Raw genomic sequence first — 18007 nt, forward strand, 5'->3', positions numbered from 1 at the left:
ATTTAAAGAGTACTAAAAAAATGTATGTGTCAAAGAACAAAAAAAAAAAAAAAAAAAAAAAGGAGTAGTCCTCCAAATACAAGAGAGCCCAAGTTATTGGTAATAATCTCATTATTCATTCATTGTATACGGGTCATAATGATCACAATTTTGTCTGTCGAAATGCTTCTTTTCATTATTTATGCAACACATCGTCGCAATGGAAATGTACTTCCCTACCAGTACTTGATATTTGTGAATGTTTTACCAGGCTGTGTTTACCTAGTGGCGGCGATATCCAGCGAGGCGATCTCACGGCAGTCAGTCGAGGGTGGTACTGTGGCAGGAGTATGGGTTGGATTCTGGCAGTTCAGCTCATCTCGAAGCCGTCCGTAAGCTGCGAGGGTTACCCGGAGGTACGGAAGCTCGGGTATGCCTTGGCAGCTGAGCTCGGCTGATTCAGTTTCGCAGGCTCCGTTGCTTCCACTGTGAGCGTCTGGAGAGGAAAAGAAATTGCCAATGATAATAAAATACACCCCTTCATCAACTCTCAGACGCTCCTGTTATGGCGGTGCACCTTTCCAAATAGTCCCATTTTGGGTTCATGGATTGGACCCAACTTCCGAATTGCAATCCAATTTGTATCCTCAGCCCACCACCAACACAATCTTTTTTTGCCCAATGAAGTCTTTGTTCTCGAAATTAAACTTACCGACCGATGCTACTGTACTTGTTGATAGCGCTATCTGCTGGAATTTGTTCCAAAACATCACATGTATGGTGTTTTGGGGGAAATCAAAAGAATTTCGAGAGTGAACTTTTCTCAATGATGTCTTGGTAACTTGCTCGTTGCTGTCGAGAATCGTACACCCGTTCTCATGAATGCGTTCACAGATTGCTTTTCAACGTTATCGTATAGCGAAACCGAGCACCAGAGATACTCAACATTACCAAATTTTGGGTTCGAAAACTAGGTTGCAGAGATAGAAGATAACTTTCATCCATACATACCTTTGGGAAAAGAAAATTACCCTACAAAAAATACATTATTGCGGGTTGGGCTGTTTTGCCATTGAAAGGTCCGACTTTGTGTCTCCTGAGGTTCAACATCTGAATTTTAAAACATATATCATCCACATAAAAAGGCTGATTAAACATGAAGTGTGACTTCAAGATGGTACGGAGCTCTGGATGTGCCACACCCGACATCAGATCATGAGACGGATGTTCATTCATTCATTCAAATGTTGCTTATTCTTTAAAAACAAAATTCCCATGGCGACCAGTGGTCGAATGACAGGTAAATATACAGATAATAAAAACTAGGAAGGAATTATATTATTACAAATTTAAGACATAAGTAGAACATCTTTTACAAGTATAAACAAAATGGCATCGTACACGTGACTCGTGTTGGCGTCGTAAACGTGAGTGATGATATCCTGAGATGCTTAATGTCTTGGGATGACAATAACATCTTGAACGTAGGTTGTCGACTACCTGATATATAATTCATCTTGGGATAACATCCTATTTTAAGTCAAGAACCCGAGATAAATTATCCTGGGCTGACAACATCACACTCCAAAAATGTTGTTATGCCGAGATAAATTATTTACGTACATAATATAAAAGGCACTGTATGGACACTATTGGTATTTACTCAAATTTATTCTTAAACATCCAAACAGAATTCATGTTTTATTTGATTGATTCCCATGGTGATATACGAACCTCTAATGCAAATATGGTTTGCGTACTTATGCAAGGGGCAAGTTGTCGTAAGCGGAAATCTCGTCCGTCACGTTGAACACATACATTTAAAGTTTGGTTAATTTGTTTGTTGTAGGAACATCCAAACAGAATTTATGTTTTATTTGATTGATTCCCATGGTGATATACGAACCTCTAATGCAAATGTGGTTGCGTACTTATGCAAGGGGCAAGTTGTCGTAAGCGGAAATCTCGTCCGTCACGTTGAACACATACATTTAAAGTTAGGTTAATTTGTTTGTTGTAGGAACATCCAAACAGATTTTATGTTTTATGTTATTGCCATTGTGGTATATATCGAACCTCTAACACAACTGTACTTGATGGTTGCGTATTTATGCAAGGGGCAGTTGTCGTAAGCGGCGATCTCCTCTGTTACGTTGATACTGCATCTCCTCTGTGCATCACATCTTTTAACAATCTGGGAATTTGAAAGAGAACGATAGTGTTAATTCAAATGAAAACTGACTATTAAAGGCACTGGACACTATAGTGTCCAGTGCCTTTACTTGTCAACGGGCATTGGAGAGTATAAAATATTGTCCCCCCAAATTAGGGACGTCTCTCAAAGTGTGTATTCCAACTACGATTTATCCCAATCTTCCCGTGTGCACCAGGAGCCAATTTCATAGAGCTGCTTTAGCACGAAAGAGATGCTAAGTACAACAAAATTGTGAAGGTTTCTAGCAAAACTACCTTGTTATGTACAATTTGTAACTGGTATCATGTTCATTTCGGCTGAGCAGAAAATAATTAAGCCATATTTTCAGCTCTATGAAATCATAGGCCCTGCCGGTAATTTCTGAGAAAGACGCCACTGCGGTCGAAACGTGGGCGGGGTCATTACCAGTTAAAACTATTATTACAATTAAAACTGACCTCAATTAGAAACATGTCTAGGCCTTGTGGGATGAAACAGTTGTCGGTGGGGAGCACGACATTGGGGTCGGCACAGACCGTACTTTCCCCGGTCCTATAGAAGAATGCCGTGTCAACCTGGATCAGCCTACCCGGGCCACAGTCGATCTCAAGGGGCTCATTTCGACAAAGGATCTCAGTCTGGGGCTGAAGAGCTACGATATAAAACATTAACAAAATTCGATTGCGGAAAAAAAATGAATGTCCCTTTACGGCCTCCGTAAGACTCTAAGTTTGGTTGAAGAAAGTAGTTGATTTCAAATTTAGTTTGCGGTAACACTATAATTACCGCAAACCAAATATAGGCCTACATCACGATGCAGATCCCATAATTATTAGCTGTTCCGACTGTCCGTCGTTTTGTGTCTGTGCACAAACACAATGGCTCTTGAAGTGTAAACAAACCCAGCTTTCCGAAACATAATTTATTCGATTAAAATTAAATTACATGTTGTACACTTCCCAAAACTGCTTTAGATTAAGATATATTTTATTGCTGGTCATTTTAAAAGCATCAGAACTTATAGAAACAGTGTAATTATTTAAAAAAAAACTTGTATTTCCGGGGAAGTTTTTTCAAAGATCATGGGTACGGCGTAAAACTTGATTTGAATAGTCAAAATTGTAAAACTGTTAACTTGACCTAGTCCTTATCCCATTTTCGACCGGTGTTATTGCGTTTTTTTGTTCAATATACATAGATTTCTTACGGTCACCGACTAGCACAAGTCTAAACTTGTTTCCAAAATTAATTTGACAAGCCTGAGCATGGTGCGTCGTGGACCGGGTTCATTTCAGGCGACGAGCGTGGACGACGAAAATAGACCGCCCGGGATTTGGAATTATTTACGGGTAAAGTCACCTTGTTCGCGCCGGGGACCATTTGCCTAAACTAATTCCAGTATTTCGCGTTACGTTCGGAAATTAGACCATGACAAAACAAAAACTCTTTGACAGGAATACAAAAGCAGAGATTTTATTATGCTGACGTTTCTCTGGTGGTTGAGTGGCTCAGTTTTATAGAGCTGCTTATAATAAACAGGCAAAACATTTTGCTTTACAAAATTGCAGAAATTGAGCAGAACACCTGGATTCACAACTTGAACATGAGGCATGGTTAAGCTGCTTTTTGTGTTTAAAAAGCTATTATGTAGTTTGGTCCTGGGCCAATGGCTTTTAAAGGAAAGAATCGCAGCGCTTACGTAATCAGGGAACTGTGCTTATACGCTAAGCGTATTTTACAGCTTAGCCGGGAATGTGTTCTTCACTTCACAATTCGCATCAACAAATTTGCTACAATTGACGAATTGTGCTCAACTCCTGCGAAACTTTCACTGCGAAAACAGTGACTTAAAAATTTGATTTGCATTCGCAGGAAAAACCGTGCTTTACTTGTGACAAAAGTAGACTAGTGTGCTTTAGTGTTAAAGTCGCGACTACAAATTATTATTTGAGTCGCGACTACTGTTTTTCTCTACTCCGTTATAATCGTGTCCACACATCGACTACAAAATTTGTCCCGACTACCTGTTTGGTGAACCAGTTGTGTTGCTTACTGCTATTCGCAACATAATTAATATTGCCCTTGCGGCATAGCGGCACAAATCTTGAGAATCTGTACTTTATCTCGACAAGTGTCATAGTTAGGTTTGAAGTGCGACTGAGTCGAGTAGTAAATTTCACTAGTCACACCCATTCGCAACATAATTAAAATTTGTCCCGACTACCTGTTTGGTGAACCAGTTGTGTTGCTTACTACTATTCGCAACATAATTAATATTGCCCTTGCGGCATAGCGGCACAAATCTTGAGAATCTGTACTTTATCTCGACAAGTGTCATAGTTAGGTTTGAAGTGCGACTATAGTCGAGTAGTAAATTTCACTAGTCACACCCATTCGCAACATAATTAAAATTTGTCCCGACTACCTGTTTGGTGAACCAGTTGTGTTGCTTACTACTATTCGCAACATAATTTATATTGCCCTTACGGCATAGCGGCACAAATCTTGAGAATCCGTACTTTATCTCGACAAGTGTCGTGGTTAGGTTTGAGGTACGACTAGTCGAGTAGTAAAATTCACTAGTCACCCATTCGCAAACATAATTAATATTGCCTTTGCGGCACATAGCGGCACAAATCTTGAGAATCTGTATTTTATCTCGACAAGTGTCGTAGTTAGGTTTGAGGTTCGACTAGTCGAGTTATGATGGGAACTTGCTTAATGAAAAAGATTCAGTGCTCTGCAAAAGCATTGAATTCTGCGCTTACGTCAAGTGAAATAGACTGCTTGTAGCAGGGATTTCGCACATTATTTTCCAAGCTTGCACATCACAGTAAAGCGGAAAATGGTGATCGTAAGCGCAGACTTTGGTGGTCATGAGAACCATGTAATTTTACCCTGTAAGTAGGTTTGGTAAGGCCTACACTTCAAACATGTAAAGTCAAAAAAGATTGTTAGTACATGAGGGGAAATCTTGTGAAACTGGTCCAATTTGACCCTGCTTCACTGCGTAAGCAAAGAATTGACACATCAGAAGCGCGGATATTATCGCTTACTTAAAGCATATTTCACAGCTTAGCAGGGATATTTTTGCTTGTGCGCGGGGAAACTTATCATATGTAATCTTTGCTTTGCACTAATTGTACAGATATTTCAGCGCCTGCACAGTAAGCGGAGAATGGTGGTTGTATAATAAATGGGCAGAGTTTGGTTGAAGCAGAAAGAGCCATAAAACTGGGCCGTGTTCTATAGGGGAAATTATAGCTTGACATTTTGTGACAGTTTTGGTCTCTGCGACGTACACATACAAATACAGAGTCAGATACAGACATTACGGTGCAGAAATCGTGCAATTGAAATGTCTCATAAGAGCGCCCCCTATCGGCAGGAGTAGGAAAATAAAGGAGTATCCTACAAATTAATTATGTGTTTTTAAACACGTAAAATAATATCAAATGGAAGCTATAGGATGTTTAGCTTAATTCCTATCATAAAACATATTAAAATTATTTATTAATTAACCACCAGTGATTCTCATATGCATATTAATTAGGAAATCTTTGCAGCATCATATCTCAAGAACTTCACGGCCGACTTTTGAACTGTTTGTTTTTAAAGACTCCTTGGGGGTTGGAGATTAATTTGAAAAAACTGTGACTTCAAGTTGACCTCTACTTCCGCGTCAACCGGAAGTGTCACCATATCTCAAGAACTATACAGCAGATTTTCAAAATATTTTCAGTTATAAACTCCTTAGGCATAAAATATTAACTTTAAAAAACCGTGACCTCAAGTTGACCCCTACTTCCTGGTCAACCGGAAGTGGGACCATATCTCAAGAACTATACAACAGATTATCAATTTTGGTTCAGTTATAGACTCCTTGGGCATTCAGGATTAGTTTGAAACAACTTTGACCCCATGTTGACCTTTACTTCCGGGTCAACCGGAAGTGAACCCTTATCTAAAAAAGTACAAAGCTAATGTTCAATTTCAGTTGTAGACTCTTAGGCAATAAATATTAGCTTTGGAAAACTGTGACCCCAAGTTGACATCTACTTCTGGGTCAACCGGAAGTGTGACTATATATCAAGATCTACACAACCGATTTTATAGACTCCTTGGCATTGCAGATTAATCTTTGGTAGCTGTGGGCCCATGTTGACCTTTACTTACGGGTCAACCGGGAAGTAAAACCTTATAACCAGAGCTACACAACTTTTTTGAAACCTTTTTTTTTCAGTTATATATTCCTTGGGCAATGAAGCACATAATCCAAGCAAAACAACAAGGAACAGCTTCGTGTTTGTTCACAAACACTTAATGTCTAGTTATAATTGATTTTCTGCTTATCAGCGGAACATTAAAAAACGGGTTATAAAAGAAAACCTCAAAAATGGACGCAATGTGCCTTTAAATTTGTGCGTCTGTGTGCATCGATAGCCTACTTGCAGTGTCCTTTATAGAGGCTATCCAAGGCCAAATTCAATGCTGTGGTGTGATGCCCATTTTTCCCGCAGAAAGTGTCCTGATGAAAGCAAGTGTAAAAAGGGTATCTTTTACCTGAAGTTTAAAGGCAGTGGACACTATTGGTAATTACTCAAAAATAATTATTAGCATAAAACCTCACTTGGTAACGAGTAATGGGGAGAGATTGATGGTATAAAACATTGTGAGAAACGGCTCCCTCTGAAGTACCGTAGTTTTTGAGAAAGAAGTAATTTTTCACGAGTTTGATTTCGAAACCTCAGATTTAGAACTTGAGGTCTCGAATTATAGTGTCCACTGCCTTTATTAAAGGCAGTGGACACTATTGGTAATTGTCAAAGACTAGCCTTCACATTTGGTGTATCTCAACATATGCATAAAATAACAAACCTGTGAAAATTTGAGCTCAATCGGTCATCGAGTTTGCGAGATAATAATGAAAGAAAAAAACACCCTTTTTCACACGAAGTTGTGTGCTTTCTGATGGTTGATTTCGAGATCTCAAATTCTAAACTTGAGGTCTCGAAAACAAATTCGTCTAAAATTACTTCTTTCTCGAAAACTGCGTCACTTCAGAAGGAGCTGTTTCTCACAATGTTTTATACCATCAACCTCTCCCCATTACTCGTAATCAAGAAAGGTTTTATGATGATAATTATTTTGAGTAATTACCAATAGTGTCCACTGCCTTTAAACGGTGTACATTTCATTTTGTTTGAATGATACTCTTCTAGAGTTGAAACATGACGTCATCGGGCATCACACTAATAACGTAAAAGCGCAAAAATTTCCGATAAATATTGTGTGTAGTGTATGTGTATGGCATGCAAGTATTATTACACTGCAAAACTGGGGTGTTACACTTGATAACATGGGTGTTGTCATATTATTATACATACAAAAACAGAATCAAACTTTACACCGTGATCAATGTTTCACAATTTGATTCATTTTTGTCCTTTTTGGTGTCTAGGTGACGCACCAATGGACAGAAAGTTAAAATATCACCAATATCCGCCAAAACAAATTCGTAGCCTGGTGTTATTTTTAACGCCCTAAGATCATGATAATATTTTGATTCTCTCGTCGAGGACACCACTCGAAACAGAAGAAGAATCTAATACAATGTGAAACTGACTACTTTAACAGAGGACCCCAGTTTCTGTAGTACTTGTGAGCTCGCGGATACAAACACCTTTTACACACGTACAAATTAATGTATTTTGTGTTGACAAAATAAGCAGCGTCTGTGCGGCACCTAAATGTAGCCCGAGCCCTAAATGTAGCCTGACCTAAATGTAGCCCCAAACATGTACCTAGATGTAGCCCGGACCTAAATGTAGCCCCAAACATGTACCTATATGTAGCCCGGACCTAAATGTAGCCCCAAACATGTACCTAGATGTAGCCCGGACCTAAATGTAGCCCCAAACATGTACCTTACATTTAGGTGCCGTACAAGCGTCTATACTGTTTGAATGAATGATACCAGGCGGCGAATTACACACATGCCACAGAGGCATTGGCCCCCGATGTCCCTGTCTTGGCCTTGGTGCCTGCCTTTGAAAAGTTTTAATATTTTCCAGTGGAACTTCCCTTTGCAAAAGAAAATTAAAGGCGAAATTCCAGGTCTTTCGTAGCACAATAATAGGGAGTTTTCGTTTTCGACGACGGATGGTTCAGCGACGGTAATGATAACATTTGGCGCCATCTGCGCATGCGTCGGCTTTGAAGACGGTCGTCCCTCAATTTCTACGACGGTACTTAACTTGGGATGAATCTTCGTTGTGCTGAAAACGACAACGTTTGGCTGAAAACCGTCGCAGAACCATCCGTCGTCGAAAACGAAAACTCCCTAATATGATCTGCTGTTTTCAGAACCAACACTGAATCCTTGCCCTTTTCGTCCAATCGTTGTCTCGTACATCAGTCTGCACCATTGTTGTCTAAAATCCTATTATTTATTAGATTGATGATGCAAACATTGGCGCTGCACGGCTTCAGCATTTTGCTATTGTCTCTATATTCAGATAACTCATGTCGTTCTGCAAACAATGGGCTTCTTAATTGGTTGCGTGTTTGTGTAAAATAAAATACATTATCCAGCCGATTATTACAATTTTTTTTGTCAAATTTTAATGTTTAGGGCTATAAATAGCCGCTTGCATGTGCAATAGCAGGTAGCCAAATTTCACGGAAAATAGTTGGCCTTGGGAATTGGGATAAAAGTGCTTGATTAGTAGATAATATATATATATTTTTTAATATTTTATTTTAATTTTTCCTTTGTTTTCCCTTTTTTGCGGTTAGTGGTGATGTTTTTGTTTTAAACTTAAATATATTTTTATTCATTTGTTTAGTAGTTTGGGTTCTTCTTTCTTTCTTACTTGTTTACCCCCCCCCCCCTTTTTTTTTGGGGGGGGGTATGTGGGAGTCACCAAGGATGCCTCTTAAGATTACAGCATTATTTTACTTAAACCAAAAACAAATGTAAACACACGTCTCCAAAAAGACACGTGCCAAACCACGGCGGTAAACGCAAAGAAAGGGAAATGTACAAATGACTATCAGCCAAATGTCTCGGCGCGCTATAATTTCATTAAGACATCAACACAGACAGCCTGGGCTGTTATTTCATTATTAAATAAGATGTTAAATAACAATTAAATTCCATTCCAATGATGATTAATGCAATAGTATTCATGCACTTGGAGGAAATGTTATACAGGAATGACCCAAGGCCGATTTTTTTAATAGAATTCAAAATTAACAAGTTGTCAAGTATGGAGTGACAGGAAAAAAGAGTAATGTAAAAAGACAGGTGGTCGAGTAATATAAATGGTGTGAGATAAATAATTGAAATAATTATATATTCCATACCTGAGGTTTCATTGCAGAACTGTCCAGAATAGCCATCCTCGCAAAGACATTGAAACGTCCTCTCTTTATGATGGGAAACAACAAGGAAAAAAAAACAAATTCAATAAAATTGTAATTAAAAAAAACTGCACAGGGACGCTCTTACACCCATTTTGCCAACACTTACATGTTCCTAATAATAGGACATCATTGGGCGATGGGTCATTTCACATGCTGGAACCACTCTCTGGAAAGAACAACCACTTCAAACTCGTAATATTTCTAGTGTTGATACTTTTAAGACTAGTTTGAAAACTAGCTTGTTTAATATGGCTCATGTATTATTGTTCTTTGTCTGATTTTCCTTGAGAACTTTTATTTTGTGGACTTTGGCGCATTACAAATATTCTATATTATGATTAGTATTTATCACAAGTAGCAAGTGGAAAATTGAATGGATTCTTTTATTTATTTTCCAGTACACTTTCCAGAACTGCCGAGTCCAAAACGCAATATTTGAAAACAACGCAAAGGTTTTTCCCGCTATTTTTTCTTGACTCCTTGCATGCCACCTGAATTACAATTAAGTTCATGCAACAACACTCTATAGCGTCTGTTCCACACAGTCAATACTTCTTTGTTTTTTAAAATCAATCTTGCTGAAATATTCAAATAAACGCGAGCTTAATCTAAGATGGTAATCTCAAGTTCAACCCTTTTATCTTAAAACATTTATGAGCAGTCGTCATAGAAGCTCGATCAGCTACTGGTTCGCCATTGATCGGTCGGGAAATATTCACACAAAGCGGCGTCAGTCGTTGATTGCCAAGGTTGTGGTATTTATAGTAGGGGACGAGAGCTTGGGTTTTACCAATCTACGAGAGCGTGCTAGCGGGTCCTGAACCGCTATAGGGCGGGCAGGGTGAAGGGTGTGTTTCATCACCCCGCCCGATCGTTTTGCGAGTTCTGTATAAGCCGCATGGACGCACGTGGTAGCTGTTTTGAGGCGTACGCTTTGAAATGATTAATCACTTCCGCTGAAGCACACAACACTTGTTATGTTAGTCGTCAATGATTGAAGTAGTCACATCCTTCATAAAGGATAATTAATCGTCATTATCTCCATTAGAGCAACATTTCTTACAGTGTCATTAACACTATACTACTGACAACTAAACCCTGCGTGCAGTGAGCGCCGCTGTCAGCACATGCTGATATATTTCAACATTTCCATTATTTTAAACACATAGTGATATGTAGGACCACACTGGTCAGCTCAAATAATATCCTACGCCACACGTCCTATAGGGGTGTCAATCAACATGGGTCAAGAGATTTGGTTAAAAAGGGGGCAGGGCAAAACTCTGCCAGCCTCGAGTTTGTAGAAAATCGGATATGTCAATTAGTGTTATGTGGCAGATGACTATAAACTTTATCAATTAAAGGAACACGTTGCCTTGGATCGGACGAGTTGGTCTATAAAAAGCGTTTGTAACCGTTTTTTGGTTTTTTTTTTAAATGCATATGGTTGGAAAGATGTTGTAAAAGTAGAATACAATGATCCACACACATTTGCCTCGAAATTGCGTGGTTTTCCTTTTACTGTGCCATTTATGGGAGTCAAAAATTTGACTCCCATAACTTGGCCGACCGTGTTAGTCGACGAGGTAAAAGGAAAACCATGCCATTTCGAGGCATGTTTGTGTGGACCATTGTATTCTACTTTTGCAACATCTTTCTAACCATATGCATTTTATAACAAACGGTTACAAACGCTTTTCAAAGACAAACTCGACCGATCCAAGGCAAGTGTTCATTTAAGGATTTTAATTTGTGCATAGTAGAAGTAGAATCAGGTGAGGTTTGCGGTAGTACCATGTGTAAATCTCTTCTGAATAGTGTTGGTTCTGAAAATAAAAGGTGGTTAACGACTCAACGTTTCGACCAGTATTCTCTGATCGTCTTCCAGGACATGTTAAAGACAGTGGACACTATTGGTAATTGTCAAAGACTAGCCTTCGCAGTTGGTGTATCTCAACATATGCATAAAATAACTAACCTGTGAAAATTTGAGCTCAATCGGTCATCGAAGTTGCGAGATAATAATGAAAGAAAAAATACCCTTGTCACACGAAGTTGTGTGCGTTTAGATGGTTGATTTCGAGACCTCAAGTTCTAAATTTGAGGTCTCGAAATCAAATTTGTGGAAATTACTTCTTTCTCAAAAACCAAAATTAATATTCTTTATCCCGATGTAAATTTAACATCTATTATATCGTTGCAGTACCCGCTGCCAAAACATAGGATTCGAACTGCCTCCAGCTGCCGGGCAACCTCGGTGGTCTGGTTGGTAAGACACTGCTCTAGAATTGCAAGGGTCGTGGGTTCGAATCCCACCCGAGTAACATGCCTGTGATATTTTTTCACAGGACTCGGGAAAGTACTGAGTATACAGTGCTAACACACATCGGTGTATGGGTAAAAACCAAAATTAATATTCTTTATCCCCGATGCAAATTTAACATCTATTATATCGTTGCGGTACCCGCTGCCAAAACATAGGATTCGAGCTGCCTGGCAACCTCGGTAGTCTAGTTGGTAAGACACTGCTCTAGAATTGCAAGGGTCGTGGGTTTGAATCCCACCCGAGTAACATGCCTGTGATATTTTTTCACAGGACTCGGGAAAGTACTGAGTATACAGTGCTAACACACATCGGTGTATGGGTAAAAACCAAAATTAATATTCTTTATCCCCGATGCAAATTTAACATCTATTATATCGTTGCGGTACCCGCTGCCAAAACATAGGATTCGAGCTGCCTGGCAACCTCGGTAGTCTAGTTGGTAAGACACTGCTCTAGAATTGCAAGGGTCGTGGGTTCGAATCCCACCCGAGTAACATGCCTGTGATATTTCTTCACAGGACTCGGGAAAGTACTGAGTATACAGTGCTAACACACATCGGTGTATGGGTAAAACAAAATTAATATTCTTTATCCCCGATGCAAATTTAACATCTATTATATCGTTGCGTAATTACCAATAGTGTCCACTGCCTTTAACAACACAATTGAATAATATAACAATTTGTTGGGGGGGGGGGAGCAAAACAAAACCTCCCAACTCAATGAAGAAGCTTGTCAGCATGGCTGATAAACCTAGCGTAGGGTCGTTGAAACCAAACTGGTTTTGCAGGGTTTTCAAACACATTTTCTGACTCAGTGAAATTGCTTTTTGAAAAGAAAAAAAAATCCGCTAACATCAGGAATGAACCTTTAATCACCCAAAAAGCTATAATGGACCAGTTCAGCAATTTGCTTATACACGCTTTTAAAACAATCGACGATGTTTGCCCCTAGCCAAGCACAACGTGATACAACTACTTTCCACATGATTTAAATTTCTGCTATAGCTAAATTCATTTATTTTTATGGGCACGGTAATTAAATGATACATGCTCCATACCATTGGATGTGATATTTTTAAAAGTTCAAATTTGTCTCTCTCTTCGAAGACATTGTCTCATCTCGTCAATATTTATATGTGACATCCTATTTAAGCAATCAGCGGATGAAGGTTTTATACACAGACTTGTTTGGAGTAGGGCAACATTGTTGGCTTCTCCAGGTGCTGTCTTTATATCCCTTTTCTTAAAGGCACTCGACACAATTGGTAGTTACTCAAAATAATTGTTAGTAAAAACAAAAACTAACTTAGTATACGAGCAATGGAGAGCTGTTGATAGTATGAAACATTGTGATAAACGGCTCCCTCTGAAGAAACGTAGTTTTTGAGCGGTAATTTCTCACTCAAATATTAAAGGCAGTGGACACTATTGATAATTACTCAAAATAATTATCAGCATTAAACCTCACTTGTTCACGAGTAATGGGGAGAGGTTGAGGGTATAACACATTGTGAGAAACAGCTCCCTCTGAAGTGACGTAGTTTTCGAGAAAGAGGTACTTTTCCACCAGTTTGATTTCGAGACCTCAAGTTTAGAACTTGAGGTCTCGAAATCAAGCATCTGAAAGCACACGACTTTGTGCGACAAGGGTGCTTTTTTCTTTCATTAATATCTCGCAACTCCGACGACCAATCGAGCTCAAATTTTCACAGGTTTGTTATTTTATTCATATGTTGAGATACACCAAGTGAGAAGACTGGTATTTGACAATTCCCAATAGTGTCCACTGTCTTTAAAAGCTTTCAGGCCTGAAGCATTTTATTATGCACATGAAAGCACACAAATTTGTGCAACAAGGGTGTGTATAGGTGTTCGTGCAATACGCGCACAAGACCTCTTGATATTATTGGAATTTGTATTTCATTTTCCATTGCAACTTCAATGACCAATTGAGTCAACAGTTTGACGGATTTGTTATTTTATGCATCAAAGTGAGATAATGGTCTTTGACCAACTGTCAAAGGTGTCCAGTGCCTTTAAAACAATTGTTAGCATAACAAGTTGACTCCGGTAACCAACACTCTTGGTAGTTACTAACAAATAATTATCAGCATAAAACCTTACTCTCCAATGGAGAGAGGTTGATAGTATAAAACATTGTGAGAAATGGCTCCCTCCGAAGTAACGTATTTTTCGAGTGAGAAGTAATTTTCCATGAAATTTGATTTCAAGACCTCAACATTAGATTTTGAGGTCCCGAAATCAAGCAACTGAAAACACATAATTTTATGTGATAAGGGTGTTTTTTTTCTGCCATTATTATGTCGCAACTTCGACGACCAATGAGTACAAATTTTTGCACGTTTGCAGTTGTATGGATATGTTGAGATACACCAAGTGAGTATTTTTTAATGCAGAAAACGCAAAGCAGAAACTATGTTCAGTTCAAACGACTCCTGCTCTTCGTCACACTATTGTTCTGATTGGCATCCTTGTGTGCAGCTCAATCTTGAAATAATTGGGACAATAGACACGCAACAACAAAGCAATATCAGAAGTTAATTTAGTGCATGTAAGTCCTTCATGTTTATATTCATCTTGCTGTTGTGACGGGATTTTGTACAAAAATTAACAACAAAGCAATATCAAAGATTAATTTAGGGTATGTATGTCAGTACTGATGTTTGTCCTACATGTTTTTATTCATCCTTCGACGGTTTTTTTTTTACAAAAAGCAATATCCAAAATGAACTTAGTGTATGTGTGTCCTACAAATTCATCTCGCAATAGTGACGGGTTTTTGTATAAATAGCTTCATACGTCTCTCGGGAAAAGTATGATAGTCCGAGTGCGATTGGTTTTGCCTTCTATTGTAAGGAGACGTGGACATGTACTTAATCAACTCTAGTTTGACTTATGGTATTCCACTAACTTGATTAAAGGTATGGACACCTTTGGGAATTGTGAAAGACCAGTATTCTCACTTGGTGTATCCATAGAGCTGGTGTACCCCAATACCATTACATGCTGAAACACACACCCTTGTTGCACACATTTTGTGCTTTCAGAGGCCTAATATGTGGATGCAAAAAGATCTCTTTCTCAAAAACTACTTTACTTCAGAAGAAGCGACAACAAAGCAACAACAAAGATTAATTTGTGTGTCCTAGAAGTATGACAGTTCGAGTGTGATTAGTTTGTGGACGTGTACTTAATCAAGTCTATAGATTGACTTATGGTACTCCACTAACTTGATTAAAAGCACCAGGCAACTTCGGACATTGTCAAAGACCACTGTTCCCACGGTGTATCCCATTGTATGCATAGAATAACAAATCTGTGAACATTTGGACACAGTATTGGTCATCATAGTTGCAAGAAACTAATGAAAGCAAAACAAAAAAATGCGCCTTCATTAAAGGGTATGTACTTTTTTCTAACAAAAAACACAATGTCCACAGATTTACATTAAACTTACACAGTTTGAAGATTATGACAGTAGAAAGCTTCCCTTGATTTTTTACTTACTGAGGTGCTGTAATGGTTTTGGTATAAAATCATAACTGGTTAAGGGGATTTTACATGCTAAAATAATTCTGGTCCCATGCGACCAAAATTATTTTGTGACTTGTTTTACTCATTTCTCAAAAACTACACAACCGTAGTTAGTAATCTTTGAAGGGAAGCTTTCCACTATCAGTATCTTCAAACCCTGTAAGTTTAATGTAAATCTGTGGACATTTTGAAAAAGTACCCAAATCCTTTAAAGGCTATTTATTTGGGAGCACAAGTGGTGCACAATTTTGTCGGGTCACTTTTGGCCAAGTTTCCATGATTACATTTTTCTTAAACAAGCCCGTTTTTCGGCGCCTTTAAAAAAAAAATAAAGGAGACAGACAAAAATGAATATTCAGTTGAAGGTTAGTATGGTGAACGAGGGACTTACAAACAAAGTGAAGAAAGAGATTCGACCCCTTTCCATAATGTGGTGACCTAATAATTAATGTCCTAATGATTGCCCTTGTTCAGTCACGTTTAGGAGCGATTGTCTATACACAAAGTGACATTGATTTCAAACTACATGTATGAGATCTAACTAGTATGCCAGTAAAAACAAAATATTTACTCATTTCTTTGTTGATTTAGATCGTTTTAACATGAACGGATATGCCTATCTCGTCACACGACATCGACAATAAATCAGGGTAATTGTCAAATACCAGTACACTCACTTGGTGTATCTCAACATTATTCATATAAAATTTAAAATATAAAGTATTCTGTGAAAATTTGGCATTTTTTTCATCGAAGTTGCAATAAAATAATGAAAGAAAAACACCATTGTTCAGGTGCATAAAAAAAGGCTTCGGGCCCGATGTCTTTTATAATTAATTGAGTGAGAAAGCACCCCTTTCTCAAAAACTACGTTACTTCAAATATTTTGAATGATAATACCAATAGTGTTCAGTGCCTTTAGGCACAACAAGGATCGAGCTAAGCACAATACAATTTTGCTTATCAGAATAAGGCTGTAATAAATGCCAGCCAAAATACCAATCCACTCGCACCAGTTTTGCTTCTATCCTGCTCAGTTTTGCTTAGCAAAAAAATATCTTTGCAATATTTGTTGCTTAAGCATCTCTAGAAATAGGACCCATCTCTGCAATTAACTTTTCTAAGCTAAGCAACGCGTTCAGGATCCAATTTCATAAGGCCTGTAAGCAAAACACTTGCTAAGCACATACAAATGTCACTTAGAAGAAACTGGTTACGAGCCAGAATTCCATAAAGTTTACATTATTGCAACTGGTGCCCCACTCATTTATTTATTTATTTATTTTTTTTTATTTTTTATTTTTTATTTTTTTTGGGGGGGGCTTACCAATGACATTTGCGAAGCATTATTTCTGCTTAACAGCTTTTTGAAGTTGCTAGCAGCAAGCATGAGAGTTTTTGTTTTTGTAACTCACCTTCAAAAAGTAGATCCTTAGAAAGCTCACAGACGAAGTAGAGTTTCCTGTGACAGTCAGCCTCCAGTAGCCTGAAGTCACTATATGTCCGGTCTGTGTTTAACATGAGACAGTTGGTGGTGTTTCGGTGCTGGTAGTCCAACGGGTACCACAACGGCTCGACGAGCATCCCGCTCGTTCCCCACTCCCAAGTCGACTCGGTCCGGAGGTCGTTCCCACTGGTCCAGAAACCGCCCGGGTGATGCTCCTGTGGTGCGATGGGTTCTGCAAAGGGATTGTTTTTTGTTAAGAACATTCGTTTTAACTCAATAATATTTTCCCATATTGCAAAATATATTAGAGGAGTGCATAGAGAGGGCCAATTGAACAAAGAAAGAACTAGTTGGTCAACTTATGAAAGACCAATAGCCAAATATGAATGCAAAACAAAAACACAAGGCTTGAGTTGAAATGCTTTAGGCCACAGGCTAAAATGTCGCTTCTCACCCCGTTCCTTTTGATTTAATAGAATGAAAAAAATAAGATGCTCGGTTGATTAGAGAAAAGATGTATTTTTTTGTAAGAAATCTTGAAACATTACAACCAACAACCAGTGTTCCAACTGTCACGGTGTATGACCAAGATGAACAGGTCTGGCGCAACCGCTGATTTGGGTTAAATTTTGATTGCAAATCTCTATTGAGAAGAAAACGGAATCCTTTTGTAATATTCACTACAGATTTCCTAAGGCTTGAAAGATACAGTGTTTAAACTCTCTATGAGGCATCCTTGGTTTCATTACTAGAAACATATAATTACAAAAAATACTAGTCAAATAATGGTGTAGTTATTATTGTCCTTAGGTAGTTGTATCACCGTAATGGAATATTAATATTTTGTCATTACTGCATTTTTATTATCATCGTTGTTTTTATTACTACCGAAACAGTTTCAATGTTCCCAGGGGTCCAATGTTTATGGAGGGGCAACAGTGTGTTGTAATTTAATGTTATTTGGATTACAAATATTCATCATCACATCTCTTCGTCCGCCTCACAGAGAGTGCACATCTTAGCTCGGGCGGATAGTGCAACAGAGAAAAAGTAAACAAAACACCAATAAATAAATG

The 18007-nt window shown here is 38.4% G+C and overlaps 1 protein-coding gene across 1 annotated transcript in view; it reads right to left on the reverse strand.

Annotated features, from left to right (window-relative positions):
- Nucleotides 1-18007, reverse strand: part of LOC117298088 (latrophilin-like protein LAT-2) — a 65165-nt gene that overhangs the window by 21295 nt on the left and 25863 nt on the right. The window contains exons 4-8 of the mRNA XM_033781330.1: nucleotides 16900-17163; nucleotides 9542-9604; nucleotides 2632-2825; nucleotides 2056-2173; nucleotides 262-475 (exon numbers count right to left, since the gene is read on the reverse strand). Of these exons, the coding sequence (XP_033637221.1) occupies nucleotides 262-475; nucleotides 2056-2173; nucleotides 2632-2825; nucleotides 9542-9604; nucleotides 16900-17163 (853 nt within the window). The remainder of the gene's footprint in view (nucleotides 1-261; nucleotides 476-2055; nucleotides 2174-2631; nucleotides 2826-9541; nucleotides 9605-16899; nucleotides 17164-18007) is intronic.

This window comes from Asterias rubens, chromosome 12 (genome assembly GCF_902459465.1).
Source record: "Asterias rubens chromosome 12, eAstRub1.3, whole genome shotgun sequence".
Lineage (NCBI taxonomy): Eukaryota > Metazoa > Echinodermata > Asteroidea > Forcipulatida > Asteriidae > Asterias > Asterias rubens.